Raw genomic sequence first — 21,400 nt, forward strand, 5'->3', positions numbered from 1 at the left:
CACATGGGAACGGTAGTAAGAAAAACTGGGTTTGAGCCCACGCTTACCAAGTGGTGAGATTTTGCACAAGTCACATCTTCTGAGCCCTGATTTCAAGGGTCAAACGAGGAGAGTAATACTCTTTCATCATCTCAGCAATGTAGTTGGGATCAAATGAGAGTTTATAAGAGGACTACATAAACCATGACACACTCTGCAAAATATTTTATTATTATACTGAGTGTTGACTTAATATCATATGCAATTACAAATAATTTTGTCCTAATTCCAAAGCAGGAGAGGTGCAAACTCAAATGGTCACAGAAGAAAGGGAAGTAATTAGATGTAGTGGAATAAGCTTGTGGGGAAGGTATGTCAGCACTTGGACACCAGTGGAGAGAGTGAAGAAAGGGTAAGAGGAGGAGAGAAAGAACTTCATAATATTTTCTTAGACTGGCAGCGTTCCTAGTGTGGCATTCCATCACATCCTCACCACCTGTTCTTTGCTTATTTAAGATGACAACTATATAATCTGACTAGTGGATCCTTTCAGGCATTACTGAGTAAACTGCTGGGCACAAGAGTTTGATCCAGATTTGGGCCAATAGATAAACATTTTCAAAGATACTGGGAAGAAGCAAACTGTCACCAGTAAAAGTTCAAATTATGGTGCTTCATTCTGCTGACTTTGCTGGGTGATTCAGAGAATAATAAAGTAATAATATATTTCAATTTCCACAAGGGACATATGTTACAGTTCTCTTTGTAGAGTGACTCACAGCTATGTGACTCTTGATGGAACAATTTTATATTTTGCCATTTTTCAACTGAGGAGCTTGGCTTAATGAGGTTTGAGGTCCCTTTAAGCAATAAAGTACTTCTTTATTGATGTATAGGTCATGATTGTGTTAATAGGACATATTATTTGGTAATTTGGAGTGGATTCTTTACCTATAATATTTTAACTAGTATAACCTTGATGCAGTTCAGAATTAAAATAAGAAGGATCTTTTGGAGAAGAGTGTGACTACCACAGAAATAAATATCACCTTACCTCTTGCCACCCCACCCCCACTCTGCATTGAGAGAGATTAGACCATTTCATTTAATTTTATGAAGCTGGCCCAATCCTGACAAAAACAGCTACACACAAAAACTAAAGATCAATGTCATCTAGTATACAGAAGTAAAATTCCAAAAACACTATTCATCAATTTAGTAGTTTCAAAGGGAATAAAAACAAACTCAACAGACAGCCACAGCATTTGATATTATTACATTTGATAAAAAGAAAAAAAATCTTAGTAAAAATAGGACCAGGGCGATTTTTCTTCTTAACGTAATAAAAAAGTATCTCAATCAACAGCCCCCGTTGTACTTGACAACAAACACCAAACGTATTCCCATGCAGTCATGAATAAAACAAACAACTTCATATCTGTCTTTTATTTAGCATTATTTTGGAAGTTACTGCAAGTAAAGCAGAAAAGTCAGAGGTTTGAAAATAAGAGATTCAATATTGGGAAATAAATGAAACTATGTGTAGACGATATAATTACACAAAACACCAAAGAATCAACTGACATACAAAGTAGAATTACTAAATGTTCTAGTTAATGGCTAAATTTAAAATATAGTGAAATTAATAGCTCTCCTGTCATCATTAATAGAAATGAAAATGTAATAAAGAAATAAAATGATTCATAATAAAAAGCATTAAGCGTAAAAAATGATTAAAGAACTTTTTCTCATTTTCTAACCATAGATGAAGGGAAGGACTTTCTAACCATAAATGAAATAAACTCTTTGGTTGAAATACAAAAGAAGAAGAACAAGAAGAAGAAGAAGGGGAGGGGGAGAAGGGAGAAAAGGAAGGAGGAGAAGGGGGAAGGGGAGGAAAAGAAAAGAAGAAAAAACAGTCTACAGTATTTGTTATAGTAGCCTGAGCAGAACAAGACAAAACAGAATGTTATGAATAACTATGCTCACAAATTTGATAACTTAGATGAAATGGACAATTTCCTTGAAAGTCAATGGCCAAAACTCAAGAAATAGTCAGTCTGCATAATTCTATTTAAAGAACTGAGTTCAGATAAAAATCTTTCAACAAAGAGGCCCAAATGGCATCCTTGGTGAATACTATCCAACATTTAGGGAAGAAATTATATGAATTCTACCCACATTCTTCCATAACTCATTTATGAGGGCAATATTATACTAACTGGACAATGACATTAAAAGGTAAGGGAACTACAGATCAATATCCCTTATGAACATTGATGCAAAAATACTCAACAAAATACTAGCAAAGGAATCGAACAATATTCTGGAAATTCAAGGCTGGTCCTACAAAGGAAAATGAATGTGATTCGCACACCAACATTATAAAGAAATAAAAAAAGACATGATCGTTTCAATAGATGCAGAAAAAACATCTGATGAAACCCAACATTCCATTCATGATTAACAAGTCTCAGGAAACCAGGAATAAAAGGGAATTTCCTCAGCCTGAAAAAGGCCATTTACAAAAATTCTACAACTAACCTACTTAATGGTAGAAGACTGAAAGCTCACCAACCAGGATTGTTGACAGGGCAAGGATGTGTCTGACCTCACCACTGCTTTCACCATCACCTGCAAGGTCTAACCAGTGCAGCAGGACAAGGAAAAGAAATACAAGGCATTTGAAAGGAAAATTAGAAAGACTGTAAAGAAAGAAAATATTTATTATAAATAAGCTGCAGACATGACTGAATAGAAAACGTCTAAAAATCTACGTAAGTGGATTTGTTAAGGTATCAGGATACAAGGTCAATATACAAAAATCAATTGTACTTCTCGATATTCACAACCAACAGTCAGAAATTGAAAATTTTGTATGTATACACACAAAGAACACGAACTAGTAACAATATATGTGCAAGATCTGTATGCTAAAAACTAAAAACACTGATAGAAGAAATCCATGACCCATATAAAACAGAGCAATTTGCTGCATTCCTGGATTGGAGGACAAACATAAGCTACCCATTCTCCCTGAACTGGTCTACGCATTCAGTGCAATTATCATCAAAATCCAAGAGGGTGTTTGTTTTTGTTCTCGTCAAGAGGCTGACTCTACAACGTGTAATGGAAAGGTAAAGGAACTAAAACTGTAAAACGTTTTTGAAAAAGAACAAAGTTGATTTACTGGCTTAGGGAAAGCTACAGCGACCAAGGCAATGTAGTATGGGCGAAAGCGCAGACACAGAAACTAATGGAAATTTAGAAATAGACTAACACTGTGTCAACTGATTTTCAACAGAGGAGCAAAGAAAACAAATTTCGATCTATCTTGGTGGATATATAATTTTTATATGTACCATATGTAAAAAGCAACTCAAATGGATCCCAGACCTAAATGTAAAAACTGAGAACTATTAAAGTCCTAAAAAATAAAAGATCTTTGCCACCTTAAGTTAGGCGGTTTCTCAGGACACCAAAAGCATAATATATTAAAGAAAAAGTTGCTCATGTGGACTTTGTGAAAATTAAGAACTGCTGCTCTTCAAAGAGCTCTGCCAAGAGAAGGAAGAAAAGACAAGCTCAGACTGGGAGAAAATATTTACAGAGCACACGTCTTGCATCAAGGTTATAGAAAACTAGTATCTGGCTAGAAATACAAGAACACAAATTGGTTTACCACTTTTCACTTTTTCGGATTAATAAAGATAAAACATGGGATCTTTGTCTACTACCGAGAGTGTGAGGATATGGGTAATCCCATGTACTTGTGACAGAACTTCCAGTTTTGGAAGGAAATCTGACAAGATCTATCAAATCTCAAATATACCCATATCCTTTAATACAGAAACTATATTTTTAGGAATGTATGCTTAAAAATCTTACACTCGGGTACTTCTATTTGTAAAAATGAAAACAAACATCAGCCCTCACAACAGGGACTGATGAAGTAAATAGCGGATCATCCACCAATGTGAGGCTATGCAGACAGGGAAATCTTGCTTAAGGAGTATTCCGATCTGGGTAACTGGTCAAGACACAACATTAAGTGGAGAAATAGGACATACAAACTGCATACAGGATTCCGTTTTCTATGAAAAAGAAAAGACAAGTATGTTTTCTCTGCATGATGAGATTACTGGTGGGGTATTTTTCCTTTTCGTACTTCCTGAAAAACATGTATTCAAGATATAGAAGTTACTTTGTAAAAGGAAATGGTGTCCCAGAGTTAACTTACTTAAAGTTTGACATAAACCAACATGTAATTCCTGGTCTCCTTGTAAAGGAAAAAGCGAGCATGGCACTTATGGATCGGATTTTGCAAATCAGTGGGCAGACTGTGATTGACAGCTCAAAACTCTCTTCTAACTTCCTTTTTGTTGCTTCCCCAGTAAGATATGACCATGACAGACATCATAACTGACATGTGGGATCCCCCTCTATCAGACTGGGCCCTAAGTTGACCACTCCTAGTACTCATGTTGAATACTGCTTTTATCTGGACATAAATACGCTTTGGACTTTCCCTTTATTTGGCTCCCAATTTAATTTTTAATAATTAAGCTCTTACAGTACAGGACTAGAATTCTGTTGATGCATTCTTAAATACCTGTTCAGGACTTAACCAATGCCCCCTAGTGGGAAAGCCCTCAAATAACTTGTCGCTGTTCACAGACTACTGAGCCTAACTGTAGCTAGAATATTAAAAGAAACAAGTACGAGCTTTACCCCTCATGCCAGTTTCTTTCTTTTGGAGGAATCTTTGTAGCACCTTCAGTATGATAGGTTCTGTGCTGAAGAGGAACTTTTCACACGTATTAACTTTAAGCCCATAAAGTGGGCACTCCTTTGTTTTTAGGTTTTGTTTTTATTGTTTAAGGTGGCCATTTCTTAATGCTTACACAGAGGCAGTCACAGTGCTAATACCATTGTACAATGAAATGCCAAGGACACAAAAAATTTATCATTATGCTTAAAAAAGTATCTTTGGCAGTTGAGAACATCCCAAAACCTTGTAAATTCAGTCATTTGATACTACTACTAGAGTTACAATGTTTTGGCCTCATACACATTTTTACAAAATGAAGCAGGTCAGGTTCCAAGGTTTTAGGGGAAAGAGGTGTGTGACACACACCCACAGCTTATCAACCAATTGGATAAAGAAGATACCCCATACAGTGGTGCTCTCAAATCCTAAATAAAATAAATTGACTTGGTTCTCGATTACCTAGCACTCATTTTTCTTTCCTTGGTTTGGTTTTGTTCTTCCAGAAGTGTACAGTACTATCGCCACTTGAACATATACGTGATAAAAAAAAAAAAAAGATGCGGAAGCAATGCTCCCTAAAAAGGTAAAGATTTACATTCCACTAAAAATACTTGTCAGTAGTGGTTGTTTCACATATATGTTTTCCAAGACTAAAAACCTATTACTTGAAATAAATCCTGTTACACACCAGAAGAACCTGTTTTTTTCGTATTTCTCATTTTCTTTAGGAATATCTGTGACCAGAATCCTCCTCACATTGAAGGTTTAAAAAGATCCTCACTTAAAAAAACAAAACAAAAAAACCCTCACAATTTGAAAGGAAAAAAGTGCATGAACGTAGTATTTATTCCAAAAGACTAAAGGCTTTACAGAAGAAAGCTTAATATCCAGTAGTTAGTTGTTATATAAACTTGTGTTTACATAGTGAGAGATTTATAAAATAACTATTGCCCAGCCACTAAATAGAGATCAAAGGAGATTAACAGAAAGAGTATTTTTCCTACTGTTAACTTAAAAAAAGAAAAAAAAAAAAGGTTAAGACAGAAAGGATAGGGTATGAATGTAGGTGTCAAGAGAATAGAATACAAGCAATTTGACAAGACTAAGTTTATTCTAAGCAAAATTTTTATTAATAAAAAGATTAACCATGACCATATGAGATGAGTGGCTGGGCTTAAGAGTTTGCTACATCAAATAAATTAAAAATTGATACTTCAGAATATCATTACAATTTATAATAGCATTCCTTTATAGAGGCATTTTAATTTTAGCAATGTTTCTCTTAAACATAAAAAACTAACCCTTAGTGTCATGGGTGAGAATCATTATAGCTACTGCTGAATCAAAAGAGAATTTCCAAGAGCTGTTTGGTGGTATTACCTCAAGACCTATACCCGAACTTTAGGGAAACAATCTTCCAAAAAGATCTGGAACACTGCCTGATCAGAGACGAGTATCAGTGTTTGATACTGTGGCAGGAGGATATCCCACTCCAAGTCAAATGTGAAGAATAAATAACACAAATGAATGCACCCAAGACCCCCAAATAAGTTAGTAAAAGTGCCATTACTTTAAGAATTATCAGACATATGTGTTTAAATACAAATTCAAATTTGTTAAGTCCAAAAGATACAGTAATTTTATTACATAAAATTTCTCCTGTGTGCTAAAAATGTTAACTTACAAGAACATAATATTTGTATAACTGTAGAGGGAGTTACGGTCGAATTGTCTAATCATTTTTCATTGATGAGAATAGAACAATAGGTAGTGGACAGAGAAGAAGCACTCAGAGTCCTTGAAAATTCAAGGTTGTCTATTACTGCTCAGCCAAAACACACTAACCATTCTCTAATAATATAAATGCCTACTCGATTTATATGTTTAAAAATAAAGTCCATTTGTTTCTCCATTAAAGCTTCTGCAAGACTGACAAAGGTACATTCTACCTATTAAAAATAGGAGTACTCTTCATCTTTGGATAGGGAAATGTAATCATATACAGATTACTGAATTTTTATTTGAGGCAGCTGTTGGGAGTCCATTAAGCACTTTTTCAACACTGTACCTTTAAAGTTTGTCTTTAATATTAATACTTTGGAAAACCAAAAATAGAGGAAAAACATCTATGGCAAAGTACATTTCATTCAGATTTGAAAGCAGTAAAATACAAAAAAAAAATAGTGCAGTGTCAATTTTATCTCTGTAAATCACTTGAGGATAGTTTTATGATTGAATGACAAAAAAAGTTTTAACCTGTTAAAAAAGTTTAAGTCTTTGACTTTAGTAAGGCAAAAATGAAATTAAGCACTGTAAAAAGACTTTAAAAATGAAGTTCTACAAATTTGGTTCCCATTTACAACAATTTCATTAACAGATGAGTTAAGTGTAGATACAATGTATCCAATAATCTTATAACCACAGTAAAAAAAAAATTTCTAGCAATTTATAGATTGTGAAATCCTTAGTAATACCAATATATATTCAAAACATGTTCATACAGAACCAAGACCTCTCCTTCTCCATGTAAAAGAACACTTGTTAAAGATAATTAACAAAAATACCAATTAAACAATGGAAACTCACTTCATTTCACTGTGCCCAAAAGTATGACACAAAATATTGGCTTAAAGAGGTAGATTAAAAAGAAAAAAGAAAACCAGATTCTCCATTCTTTGTCACTTTTATTCAGTAGTAGTACTTTTTTCCTTATTTTCGGTGCCAGACACGGCAAGGAGTGATTACAGCCAACTGTTATTAAAACATTTGTTCGCAACATATACCCCCTTTACCACTGACCCCAAACTGACTCATTTTGTGTGCTTTCGTTCTTTCTTTTTTTTAATATACCACCACCAAGACTGGGTGGAGGGGGTAAGGGTAAAAAGAGATGAAGGGGTAGAGTCCAGGAGGCCAGAAGAGGAGGAATGCTACAAGCCACAGTAAGAATGAGCTGTATTTAATTTAAAAAAGGGGGAGGGGTGTACCCCACAAATGATACAGTAATGAGGATACACAATTAAATCCCATAAGCATGACTGAAGGCTTTCACTGTGTTTGACGTCATCACAATGGAAGGCATAAAAAGTGGAGTAAATCAATGTTGATACAGTCCAATCTAGTCCATTAGGCAAGATGGTGCAAGAAGTCATTTAAATTAAAAGTGCCCTACCCTTACCTACATGGCTAGCAGACATGGAGAACACCACAGTGATGAATCCACAGAGATTTCTCCATGTAGCTATAAAAAATGTGTTGTCGAATGGCACATTGTCAAACACTGGAAAGGGGCGCCACAATGGACCTCTCTCTTTTTTAGGTACGAATGCTAGATTCAACTATCTTGACTAAGCAGGAAGTGGGCTCTTCTGCTGGGAATGCCAACCCTAATTCACTTTGTCTTGAAATATATACAGATTGTTTGTAGTAGCTACAGCAATGATATTTTCCTTGGGGTGCCAGGCTGTATGAAGGATTTTCTTGTTGAAGTCTAGGCTGTCAACACTTATTTCATCTTTCTTTCGTTTGCCACTTGCACACACTTTGCGTGGCTTCAGAACCGTGCGAGGTTTGTTGTTTTCCCGTGACGCTTCTAGGGTTATGTCTCGCTTTGTGTTCCTGTCAAACATTCTGAAGAAATTATTGTAAGATCCGGTCATGACAACACTACAAAAGTAAACAGAGGACGCAGTCAAATGAGTGAACAAAAGTTTATTTCCGGTAAAATGATTCAGTGATGAAACCTAGCCTATTACCCCACAGGAAATAGCTACTTCAAGCTGATCTGGATTTAGGGTGTTGATCTGCAACACCAATCCAGGGACCAATTATTCAAATAAACCAGTACCAGTCTGGTACTAGTTAGTGGTAGTTAATTTGGATTTCTATTAATGGCTACTTTTCATGACTACCAAAACTATCACCAAAGTTGAAAGTATTCTCAAGAATAGCTTAAGTTAGTAGTACTGAAATAACCTCTGCTGAATGTATTTTTGCAACTACAGGCTTTATGATTAACCAAACCGGTAGCTTCCTGAGATACCAACCGACTGTGGGATTCACAGGTTCTAAAAAGCCTTCAAAATTCATGGTATATAGCTGTTCATAAGAAACCAATGCTTCACTTTGTGACTTAAATTATAAACTATAGAATTTGTTTCCAGGATGTTGTCTGGTTGGGATAACGCTATCTTATCAGTGCTTGTAAGAAATCTCCTCTGGGGTGTCTGGGTGGCTTAGTCCGTTAAGCGTCTGCCTGGGGGTCAGGTCACGATCCCAGGGTTCTGGGATCGAGTCCCGCACTTGCTCAGTGGGGAGCCTGCTTCTCCCTCTACCTACAGCTTCCCCTGCTTGTGTGTGCTTTCTCTCTTTCTTTGACGAATAAATAAAATTAAAAAAAAAATCAGAATATTAAGAAAAAAATTTATATTCTATACTGTCTTAACAGGAAATCATTTTACCTATTATTACATTATGTACATCTTAAGCATTTTTTGGGGGGGACAAATATTTTTAATAGTATCCGTTTAAAGAGCTGCCGAATTTTAACCCTACCCAGGATAGCTGTCAGTGCAACTTTCCCTCCATCACTGCTCAATATTTGCTAAGTTTTAAGTACTCAATAAGCAAAACCTCACAAATTTGAAACTGTTAATTTAGAAGGGGTCTATTGCTATTATTACTTACCGTGTTCTTCCCACATGGTTTAAATTATTATTGTAAATAAGATTACAGAATATCAAGGAACTGTCTAAATAATGCTTGAAAACGACTAATTACAAGTATCATACATTATATAGGTCATTCATGAAATACAAGTGATTACCATCTATTCAGTAATGTCAGTTCCTCCAAAGGACACTTGACAACATTTTAATCAAACTCAAACTGGTGCATGTATCTGAGGGTAATAAAACTGTATTTCTTTTAAAATGATTTATTTAATTTGGATTGGCACCCCCATATTATTTGAATTTGTGAGGTTTTAATAATGAGGACACCTAGGTCTATGGCTATTTGTAAATTTTAAAAGGGTTTGGTAAGTCAGCATTTCTGTGGTATACCTGCCCAAAATGTATAACCTGAATCAAATCACAAGGAAACATTCGGTAACACTCAAATTAAGAAACCTCCTATGAAATCATTGGCCTGTCTTTCAAAAATGCCACAGTCGCAGAAGACAAGGAAATCATGAAGAACTACTGCTCCAGATTAAAGGAGAACAAGATAGAACAACTAAATGTTACATATACTTTGGGACTGGATAGTTGACTGAATTTTCTTCTGTTAGGAAGGACATGGCTGAGAGGGCTGGTGAAATTTTAATGGGCTCTGTGGAATCGACAGGAGGACTGCGCCAACAGGAACTGTTCTGCTTTAGATGACTGCCCTGTCATAATGTAGGAGACTCTTACCTCTTAGGAAATATTCATTAAAAAGTTTAAGGGCAATGGGGCACCATGTTTGGAGTTACTCACAATTGGTTCACAAAGTATGTGCGTCTATTTGCATGTCTTTATAGAGACATATATAAAGGAAGAGACTGACACAGCAAACAGTAACAGGAGAACCTGAGTAAGGGCTAAATAAGACTGGGTCACTCTTAACAAATTTTCTCCCAGTTTGAAATTATTTCAAAACAAGTTTTTAAACAGTAAGAGAAATCAAGAATTTCTTTTTGATAGTGGAACGTAACTTAAAACTGCCAACAGTAAGTTTCAACGACGTGAGGAAGAACTGGTGTAGCAGTGCAGCAGAGCCTAGTGTATCAATTTCTTTCTCTTCCTGTCTGCAAATTTCTCCTTTCTCTTCTTCCCTTTCCTTCTTCCTGCTTGATGCCTCTCAGGATTAAGTAGTGGTATTCAAAGGCAAAGCCTGCTTGTTCTGAGTCTAGGTTTACTGTGGCCAGCCTATTACTAGGTGTCATGTGAGATTCCGATAAAGATAATATTAAAAATCCCACCAAAGATAAATGATCCAAGTTCTAGCATCCTCTATAATACAGAACATCATGATACTTGAATGTTATCAAGCTCCACTGATTAAACTACTGTTAAATAAAAAGTACCTCTAATGACCTTGAAGGCAAGTTTAAGTAATTCCAAAATTGTGTTTTCTACTACTTTTTGTTCTACTGGAACACAATAAATGGTAAATAAATATTGATAAGGAAAAACTGAAAGATTAAGACTTATTTGTCCTTGGCAATAATGGTACACATTTTCACGATACAGTAAAAATGAATCATATACCGTGGCAAAGTTGTGGATTATAAAAACCCTAATTACTCATGGTAATATGGTTAAAAATATATACAGTAATTACCAATTCTATAAGATATTAATGTGGTATCTGGAAACATGAGGGTTTAACATTCTAAATGAAATATCCACTGCTTAAATATTTCTCAAAAGTTTCATAGATGAACCACCAAACTGAAATTCCACCATTTTAACTGTTGACATGTCAAAAATGTCACTGATCTGGTTCATAAAAGGGAAATATTTAAGGATATTTAAATCATAATTTAAGATATCTAGGTTTTTTGTGTATTTTCATATTTACTAATGAAACATGATGTTAATTTTTATCTGCTATTATTGCTACAAGATTACTGAATTTATTTCAAGCAAACTGGGGGGAAAATGAAGTGAGGATTTGTAATTTACGTCAATCATATTAGAGAAGTGAAATAGCACATTTCTTTCCTCTTTTAAAAGGCACATTTGAATGAGAAGTTCAAATTAAAATCAATTACCTGTCAGATCCATTCCAACAACATTCAAATTTGTCAAATATGCAGTCATTTTCATACAGTGAACAAAGTTTACTTCTGAGGTATTCATGAACCTGGGTTTTAAATATAAATATATTATTATAGATATACTAATTTACACCTCAGGATCTGCTAACTGATATTAGGAAAATATTTAAACAAGTCCCCCCCCTTTTTTAAAGGAAAATATAGACACACATACATACGCTGTAATCAGTAAAATTCAACTCTCTTAGTAACAAACAATAAAGGCATTTTATCCTTTTCACAAACAAATGAGGCCCCTTCCATGAACATGTATTTTCCTACTGTAGGACAGAGAAAAATACCCTTTGGGACATGACACATGAACTCCTCATAAGCTGGACTAAAATATTTAGGCTAAAATACATTTGAAAATGGTACAGATAAGAGAATAATTAAAGACTATTATAGCAATAGTTGAATATGTCAACACTTGGTTTTCTCAGTCCATTAACTGCTGATAAAAAAAAAATACTCAATATTATGTTTTACTTCCTTTTTAAATACCACTTTCTGGGCATAAATAACTGAAGCCTACATTATCATTAAAGTGCCTATGCTATGCACAGCATGGCTGTGCCCTGGTTTGTTGATAAATTATAACTGACCCTTGAACAGCGTGAGGATTAGGGGTGCTAATCCCCTGCACAGTCAAAAATGCGCACACAGGGGCGCCTGGGTGGCAGAGTCAGTTAAGCATCCCACTCTTGGTTTTGGCTCAGGTCATGATTTCGGGGTCATGAGATGGAGCCCCATGTCAGGCTCCATGTGCAGGGTGGAGTCTGCTTCAAATTCCCTCCCCCTTCCCTCTGCCCCTCCAGCTCGTGCTCTCACCCTCTCTCTCTTTTTTTAAGATTTTATTTATTTGTTGGACAGAGACAGACACAGCCAGCGAGAGAGGGAACACAAGCAGGGGGAGTGGGAGAGGAAGAAGCAGACTCCCTGCAGAGCAGGGAGCCCGACGCGGGGCTCGATCCCAGGACCCTGGGATCACGCCCTGGGCCGAAGGCAGACACTTAACGACTGAGCCACCCAGGCGCCCCTCTCTCAAATGTATCTTAAAAAAAATAATCCACATGTAACTTTTGACTCCCCGAAACTGAACTACTAATAGTGTACTGTTGTCTGGGGAAGTCTTACTGATAACATAAGGTTAACATGTATTTTGTATATGTAATATGTATTATATACTGTATTCTTATAATAAAGTAGGCTAGAGGAAAGAAAATGTTATTCAGAAAATCACAAGGAAAATACATTTGCAGTACTCTATTGTTTTTTATAGAACAAAATATCCATATATAAAGTGGACCCATTCAGTTCAAACTATGTTGTTCAAAGATCAATTATAATATAGTTACTCAATGTATGCATCACTGAAAAAATCGTATCACTTGATATTCCTCAAAGAATATCAAAACTAATGAAAATGTACCTGTTTTTTGAAGCGTAATTCAGTAGTATTTCACAAGGGGATAAACCAAAAAATAAGTAATGGTATTTAAAATGTATTTTGAGAAATAATGCAATTCAATATTAACATTGTTAAATTACAAAGCAGTAAAGTTTCAAAGCTTTCGTTGTGACGGGGTAGGGGGATTGTCTTGAACTTACTAACCGTTTTTACTTAAATACAGAGCCTTAAAAAAGAACTAATGATAGAAAAGAGTAGGTACCTTCTAAATGCTTAGAATTCTCTATTCTTTTGAAACAATCTAAAGTAATTTTAAGTGTCCATTTCAACTTTCAAGTATAATAGAATGATTCAGGCCATGTCTATGTGACAGTACGTACAAATCTGTTAACACTGAGGAACTGCAACTCAGGTAGGGTCAGGACAGGAGGCAAAAAATTAACAAGATCAAAATACCCTTTAGTCACACACAGCTCAGCAAGATGCTTATATAAATTCAACAACTGCTGAATCTCCACACACTGAGTATAAAATGTGACTCTACTCTGAATCACTAATTCAGCATAAGCAGAAAAACTGCAAATTTGGTAAATCAAAACAATTCAACAAAGTTTTAGAATGCACATACAACGGTTTCTCACCAAACAATTTTAAGAGTATGAAGTTAAGATTCCAATCAATTACTCTCAATGGCAACCAGAGGTGGTGGTGGTGGTGAGAAACACCAGGAGATAGATCACACTCTTGGAAGTTACACAAATGTAATTTGAAAACAAAGCCGTATGTTATCTCTTTGCTTTTGTTTCAACATAGCATTTATTTTAAAATTTCAAATACCATTAAGGAGAGTCTTAAGTAGTTTATATTGTCAAAGAGGATTAAAAGGTTTGAAAAACAACATTCTAATTTTATGGAAAACACACAACATAAAGGTACCGTTTATAAATTCTGTATTCTTAAAAACAGTGTTAAGTGTTTTCCACACTGTAGTCTAGGGCTTACCCCAGGTTTCTGCTTGCCCCCCACCCTGTCCCTGGCTATGCATGTCTTCATTCTCTTCTCCAGAAGAAAGGGATAGGGGATGGGATCAATGGTAGTGGCTGGCTGACAAGAAAAGAACCCAGAACTAACATCTTACAACAGACAGCCAAGCACCTAAAGCCATCTGCTGGGCTTTCAAGCCCTTCTCCTTTAGCCTAAGACAACAGTTACAAGCCAAAGGGCAGAATGCCAGTCTATTTGACTGGGCATGCCTAAGTTAAGCTCTAGTTCAACTACTACTGCACATATTCCAACGAGGACATGTCCACTAGGACTGGCCATTCTCCCCAATACTCTTCCACACCTAGACCTTATTAGAGTACTCTTCCCTCCTCACTTTAAATGTAGACAGCGGTGCAGAAAAAAGTTGTCAATATTGAACCAAGCTGGTAGCAAAATCACACTTTAACTGAATAGACAACACAACCTATAAAAGTATATATAAAATTAACATATGGAAAAGCAACATACTCATGGATCTCTGAAGGAAAAAGCCTAATAAGGGTCAACCATGCTGTATTGGGATTAACACATCGTACAAAATCCTTCTCTATAAAGACTTAGAAGTAAATAGGCTATATACTAATTGAAAGAAAAAACTGCAAATACCTGGTACGTTTCCACAGGCCTGTTTTCCATATTTAAGTCCCAAATTTTGACTGACAAATAGTCTCTAGTCATCATATATCGACCACTATGGCTGAATTTTACATCAGAAATAGAGGAGATGATTTCAGAAAAAAAAGACCTGTTACTGGGATCTTCAGGTTCTTCAAACACTAAAAACAAGCAAAAAAAAAAAAAAAAAAAAAAAAAAGGGCAATTTGTGTAATATTCTGGCTTGGACAAAGCACTTGCTGAGACAACCATTCACAAACTTCCTAAGAGTGAGCTACAGATGACAGACTAGTGCAGAACCAAAAAACATCTCTCTGACTATAAGAACATAACCTCCCTGAAAGTTTCTTAAGGGGAATGATGTAACTTTGACACTGAAGATACGAAAGTATACAGTATACTCCTAGGGTCCTACAGCTGATTTAGCAGAACCAGGAACAGACAGGACGTCTGACGCCAAAGTACATGAGGTTTGTAGGTTCTGCAGAAACCTCAATGACTTTGCCTGTACTGTCACTGCAAGGGAACACACCATCCAAATTTACACCAAGTTTTATTTTTTTTAGTGGCCAGGTAAAAATGTTTTGGTAACAGGCATGTACCAATTTTCATGAGTTTTAAAAATAACAACATGAAGACAATAATAATGCAACCCCTTAATTTCTAAACCCAGTGCTTTTTCAAACTTTTTTTTTAAACCAAGGAAATCTCAGAGAACAACAAAGGGAGAGCAGGAGGAAAAGAGAAAAGGAAGGGAAGGAGGGAAGGAAAAAAACTCTACTTGAATAAAGAGCTGGAGAGCCCAGCCCCAAGATCCCCCCAAATAATACTCCATTTAAAAATGTATCTACTGGAACATTGACAGACATGCTCCCAAAAGAGCCTTTAATGTTCTTCCAGTAGAATAACCTATAATGCCTCATGTGGAGTCAGACAGCTTACCAAAGGGTGCAGAAGGCCCTGGGCACACAGGTTTTCAGACTTTTAAACCTATCTAAATGTAGTCATCACATCTGATGCTAGTTTCAAAAAACAGAAAATGTTATCATTCGAAAAAAAGAGTACACTTACGTTTAGAATGCCTATCACAGAGGGCAGAGGCCCGCATGTCACATAACCGAATAGTTCCTTTACTGCTGCTATACACAAACGTGTTGCAGCTGTTTGGATGGAATTCTGCTGCCGTAATCACCTCTGTTAGCTCTTCCATATTGGCAGGCTTGATATCCACAATATCTGGATAGCATTTTATTAAGGAATTTCCACTTAGAAAAAAGGGCAAATATAATTTTACATTTCTCAAATCTAAAATTCATTCATAAACTTAAGCACAAGTATTAATTCCGAATTGCATTCTACTCCTTACAGGGAGTATAAATCCCAGAGGGATCAAAACTTCTAATGCATGGAAAAAAATCTTAGAAGAAACCATGTTAGAATGTAGACGGGCCTCTTTTTCTGAGTATGATACAAATCCCAGAAGCCATAAGGAAAAGACTGATAAGTTTATCTTCCTAAATGTTAACACGACTAAGTGTATGTTCTAAAGAAAACAGAAGTAAAAAACTTCAAGGGGGCAAAAAAGGGGAACCTATCCGCACCACAAACAAAGGAGCGGATTCACTTAATATAAAAAAGTTGTTTTAAAAACAAAAAGAAATATAAGTGGTTGATAAATAGGACTTTTCACTAACTAGACTGGTAATGGTGCAGGGAACAGGCTCTTTTATATACTGTGGGTAGAACATGAATTACAGTAAATTTTTCAAATGATGTCTATTTAAAAATACATATAACATTAACACTAGCAGTAATAACTGCAAACATTTATCAAAACCTTTTTAAAAAGATACTTAAATATATTTATAAACAATCTTAGATTTATATGTATATTGTGTATGCCAGGTATGTCTGTATCACACACTTGTACAGAAAAATCTTAGAAGCATAATATAAACAATGAAAATGGCGTCTGGAGAATATTTCAATTGACTTTATACCACCATGCATCATGACTTGTGCGAATTTCTTTTGCCAACCTTACTAAAGAATATTTTTAGAATTACGTTTTTAATAAATACTCCACAAATTTGTTTTATAAAATACTTAACCATTAAAAAATGTTTTTATAGGTACAATTGTATTTAATATACATAGTATTACAGCAAAGTATTTAGTACTAAGTACTAAACTTACTATAATAGTACTTAAAATTCCAAGAATCCTATTTTTAAATCAGTACATTATGTTCTTTATCAAAGAACTTCCCCCACTGTTTAATCATTTAAGCACAAAGAAAAAGTGGTATAAAGTAAGAAGCTACTTTTAAAGAGAAGAAATAAAAATACATGAAGGAGAGATGAAAAGCCTTCTTTACCAAACACCAAAAAAAAGAAACCAAATGGATACTAAAACTCCTGTCTGTAATCTCCAGATGCCAAAGATTAATCCGTAAATCGTCTGCAGATAAATATGTTTCATAATCACTATTAATAGAAATTGAGTTGATGTGATATGTATGAGCATTGGCAAATATTCTTCGTGGACTGGCCTCAACCATTAGGTCCATGGGCCTAAAGACTGGCACCTGTCAATAAGACACATGAAAAACGGTCATTACAAAATGCTCACTATTTACAATGGCACTTAAGGTTCAGTTCTTTATCCTAGTTTGAGGGAACACTATAACATTACACAGATTTAGCTTTATAAAGCAACTGATGTTGATCCTTAAAGTGTTGAAATGAGAAGAAAAATAAATTATTTGGTTAATTACTTTCTTTTATAGATAGCAATACTATTAGAATTTGTTGTGCTAGAATTTCTAGTTCCAATCTTTTGCTGGAGACTCGCAAAGCTAAATGTTTCTGGTTTGAACAGGCTAGGAAGGGAATTAGCCCAGAGCATCTAATTCTTGGTATTTCTTAGCAGCAACTAGAATATCTGGTCCGTTTCCACCCACTTTTTTATCTCCAAAGAAAATTAATCTTGATACTTAAGGTTGCAACAGCTGACATTCAAACTATGAGGGCAAAAGAGAATGTGGCATTGTATATAACAGTCTTGCATTGGGTCCTGGGTCAGCCCCTGGCACAGAGAGACCTCTATGTGGTACATGGTTATTTAAAACGGGAGTTTTTAATGTCCTATCTGGTTATAAAATTGTTGGGAGGGGGCAGATTATAGTTAATCCTATTCGAGTTCTGCTCAGGATCTAGAATATATGAATATAGAACACTATTTACCAGAATTACCATCATTTTTTCTTAAGTACTTACTCGTAGTGTAGTGACTGTAGTAGGATCTCTATACCTTCCATCTTCCTCTTTCAAGTTATACCCTTCTGGTCTTTTGTCCCTTTCACTGATTTTCCATAATTTTATTGTTTTATCTGGAGAGAAAAATGAAAAAAGTCCTCAAAAAAAGAATACTACTAATAGAAGAAGAACATTTTAAGGCATATTCAAACACGCTATTTCATATTTCACCTAAAGGGATCTCAAGAATAAAATCTCTTATGTGACTTAATAAAAAAAAAAACTTCCTATTACCTGGCAATTAAAAACACATATACATAGAAGTACAGTAATCACAAATTTATACATTAACAGCACTCAAAAGTACCATTTTTAAAAAAGATTTTATTTATTTGACAGACAGAGAGAGAGAGAGAACACACAAGCAGACAGAGCAGCAGGCAGATGGAGAGGGAGAAGCAGGCCCTCCACTGAGCAGAAAGCCTGACATGGGGCTTGATCCCAGGACGCTGGGATCATGGCCTCAGAGCCGAAGGCAGAGGCTTAACCGACTGAGGCACCCAGGCAGCCCTCAAAGTACCATTTGATATTAAAATCAAGTCAGAGCCAGGTCCTTGTCCTTTAAAAATAATTAAAGGGGAGGAAGGGAAAAGTTGTGTTTGTGTGTATGTGTGTAAGCACCTCATGTCTCTAAGTACAAACACATACACGTATGTACTTAATATTTTTAAAAAATAAAACAACAGTTATTAATACAGCCTATTATTTAGAATAAAAATGATAAAGGAGTATCTGTATCTCCCTTGGTCCCATACTTCCTAGCAGATCCTACCAAAGACTCCACAAATTCCTTCATAGACTGGATGCCTCTGTTTATATCTATCTTCCCCTGTTGTGTTAGGGATTCAAGTCAAGTTGGTCAGGGTCTGAAAAAAAAATGACCAATTAAAAGCTATGTCCCCAAGTTCTTTAAGACACAATTCCTAGGTATCAAGAATATATTAAATAGTATTTTTTACTTTTTAAAATAGTATTTTTTTAAATAAACACTTATTTGGAGTAAATTTAGAGTAAAGTTGCAAAGATAGCCCAGGGTGTTTCCATTATACAAAATTTTTCTAATGTCAACATCGGCAACCATGCTATATTTGTTAAAACTAAGAGAGTAACACTGTACATTACTACTAACTAAACTCCAGACTTTACCCAGAATCCACCAGGTTTTCAACTAACATCCCTTTCTGTTCTAGAATCCAAACAACACTGTATTTAGTTGTCAAGTTTCCCTAGTCTCTCTGTCTTTTAACAATTTCTTAGACTTTTCTTAGTTTTCATCATCCTGACAGTTCAGAGAAGCAGCAGTGGGGTACTGCAGAATGTCTCAAATGGGTATGTCTGCTGTTTTCTCATGATCAGACTGGGATCACTGGTTTTTAGGGAGAATATCAGAGGTGAGTGAAGGTATACATGGTATCAACATGACTTTTCCACTGGTGATGAGAGCACTGTTCACTTGGTTAAGGCAGTATCTGCCAGGTTTCTCCACTGCAAAGTTATTAATTTCCCCCTTGCCATACTCTAGTCTTTGGAAATGAATCTCTAAAATCCAGCCCACACATAAAGAATTAAATTACAGTCCTTATAAGGAAGAGCATCCATCCATATATTTGAAATTCTCCTGTAAGAAGCATCTCCTCTCCCTGCTTATTTATTTATTCAACTATTTGTTTATTTAAATCATTATGGGGGCGCCTGGGTGGCACAGCGGTTAAGCGCCTGCCTTCGGCTCAGGGCGTGATCCCGGCATTATAGAATCGAGCCCCACATCAGGCTCCTCCGCTATGAGCCTGCTTCTTCCTCTCCCACTCCCCCTGCTTGTGTTCCCTCTCTCGCTGGCTGTCTCTATCTCTGTCAAATAAATAAATAAAATCTTTAAAAAAAAAAAATCATTATGGACTCATGCATGTTTATTTAGTACTTTTGTTTTAATCTTCAAATTGCATTCATATAAAAGAATCACATTCTTAATGGTCCTTTCATAAGCCAATGGGTACAATTTTGAAACATAGTGTATAGAGGCACTTTCTAAAATGCTGTCACACTTCTAGGGACTCCTCTAGTCCTGCCACCTCTCTCTGCCTGGTAATGAGGAAGATGCTAGCCAACCCTGTGGATACCCTTTGCAAGGATAAAGTGTAAGCAGAAAAAAATTGCTAACTTTACTAACCTATAATCTACTACTTAATCTATACCCTAGTAATCTTGTTCAGAGTTATCTTACAGTTAAGTCATATGTGTTTTCTATGTGCTATGTCTAGGTAAAGATTTATATATTTTAGGATATTCTACTTATCCCCAAATGTAGTAAGCCTAAACTCTTAATTTTGGGAGTAATTATCATCTAAAAATAAGGATGAAAAGCTTGCCCTTGCCCAATCCCCACTACTGTCTTATGGCCTGTACAAATTCATCATCCTTACCAAAGATCCAAAAAAAGAAATCACAATGTACTTATCAAACTTTTCAAACAAGATATAATTAGTTTATGGTTCCTAATAGTGTTTTAGGAAGAAAATTATTTTTTTTTAATCATGAAAAACTGGGTAAACAGATTTTTAAAACATATTACACTTTTTTAAAACACATTTTTTAAGTGATAAAATTTGTCACTTAAGAGGTTAAAAAAATTTGGGCGCCTGGGTGGCTCCGTTGGTGTGCCTTTGGCTCAAGTCATGATCCCAGAGTCCTGGGATTGAGTCCTGCATCTGGCTCCTTGCTTGGTGGGGAATCTGCTTCTCCCTCTGCCCCTGCCCCCAGCTTGTGTGCTCGCTCGCTCTCTCTGTCAAATAAATAAAATCTTTAAAAAAAAAAAAAAAAGGTTTAAAAAAATTTAATAACATAAACACAGGATAGAAAAGTACTGTACAATTTCAGTGCAATGCTTAGGAAAAAGGCAGGTCAGAAATAAAATATTTTAGTAAGTATAACAAATTTTTTAAAAAAAATCAAAATTCTTGAGCTCTGTAGTAGTGACTTTTTTAGCTACAATTTTTGGCCTATTGGAGGTACATGACAATAATCAAACTCCACATAACTGCACGCAAAATTACGTAAATATACATATTTTTATATAAAGGGATTGGATTCCTCAAAGAAATGTGTCATTTCCAAAAGGTTAAGAACCACTACTCTATGGTGTTTCTTCCCTACACTGTCAATACTAACAAGTAAAGGGGGCCTGGGTGGCTCAGTGGGTTGAGCATCTGCCTTTGAATCGGGTCATGATGCCAGCCAGGGTCCTGGGATAGAGCGGAGTCCTGAGTTGGGCTCCCTGCTCAGCAGGGAGTCGGCTTCTCTCCCTGCCCCTCCCCCTTCTCATGCACACTAGCTCTCTTTCTCTCAAATAAATAAATAAAACCTTAAAAAAAAATACTAACAAGTAAAGAGGGTTCCAGAAGTCCAAAAGTCCCAGTGTTCCTCTCACCATAAAAAAAGGACTGGGACAGGGAAGACCACGCTAC

At 35.7% G+C, this 21,400-nt stretch overlaps 1 protein-coding gene across 2 annotated transcripts in view; it reads right to left on the minus strand.

Annotated features, from left to right (window-relative positions):
• Positions 1–7,414: 7,414 nt before the first annotated feature.
• PPP2R2A (protein phosphatase 2 regulatory subunit Balpha) overlaps positions 7,415–21,400 on the minus strand; it is a 79,413-nt gene continuing 65,427 nt past the window's right edge. For both annotated transcript variants that reach the window (XM_008702052.2, XM_040626485.1), the window contains 6 exons: positions 17,901–18,013; positions 17,032–17,209; positions 15,694–15,858; positions 14,614–14,783; positions 11,508–11,599; positions 7,415–8,416 (listed from right to left, as the gene is read on the minus strand). In XM_008702052.2, coding sequence (XP_008700274.1) covers positions 8,137–8,416; positions 11,508–11,599; positions 14,614–14,783; positions 15,694–15,858; positions 17,032–17,209; positions 17,901–18,013 — 998 coding nt within the window. In that variant the 3' untranslated portion in view covers positions 7,415–8,136. The remainder of the gene's footprint in view (positions 8,417–11,507; positions 11,600–14,613; positions 14,784–15,693; positions 15,859–17,031; positions 17,210–17,900; positions 18,014–21,400) is intronic.

The sequence above is a fragment of the Ursus maritimus genome, unplaced genomic scaffold (genome assembly GCF_017311325.1).
Source record: "Ursus maritimus isolate PB19 unplaced genomic scaffold, ASM1731132v1 scaffold_11, whole genome shotgun sequence".
Taxonomy (NCBI): domain Eukaryota; kingdom Metazoa; phylum Chordata; class Mammalia; order Carnivora; family Ursidae; genus Ursus; species Ursus maritimus.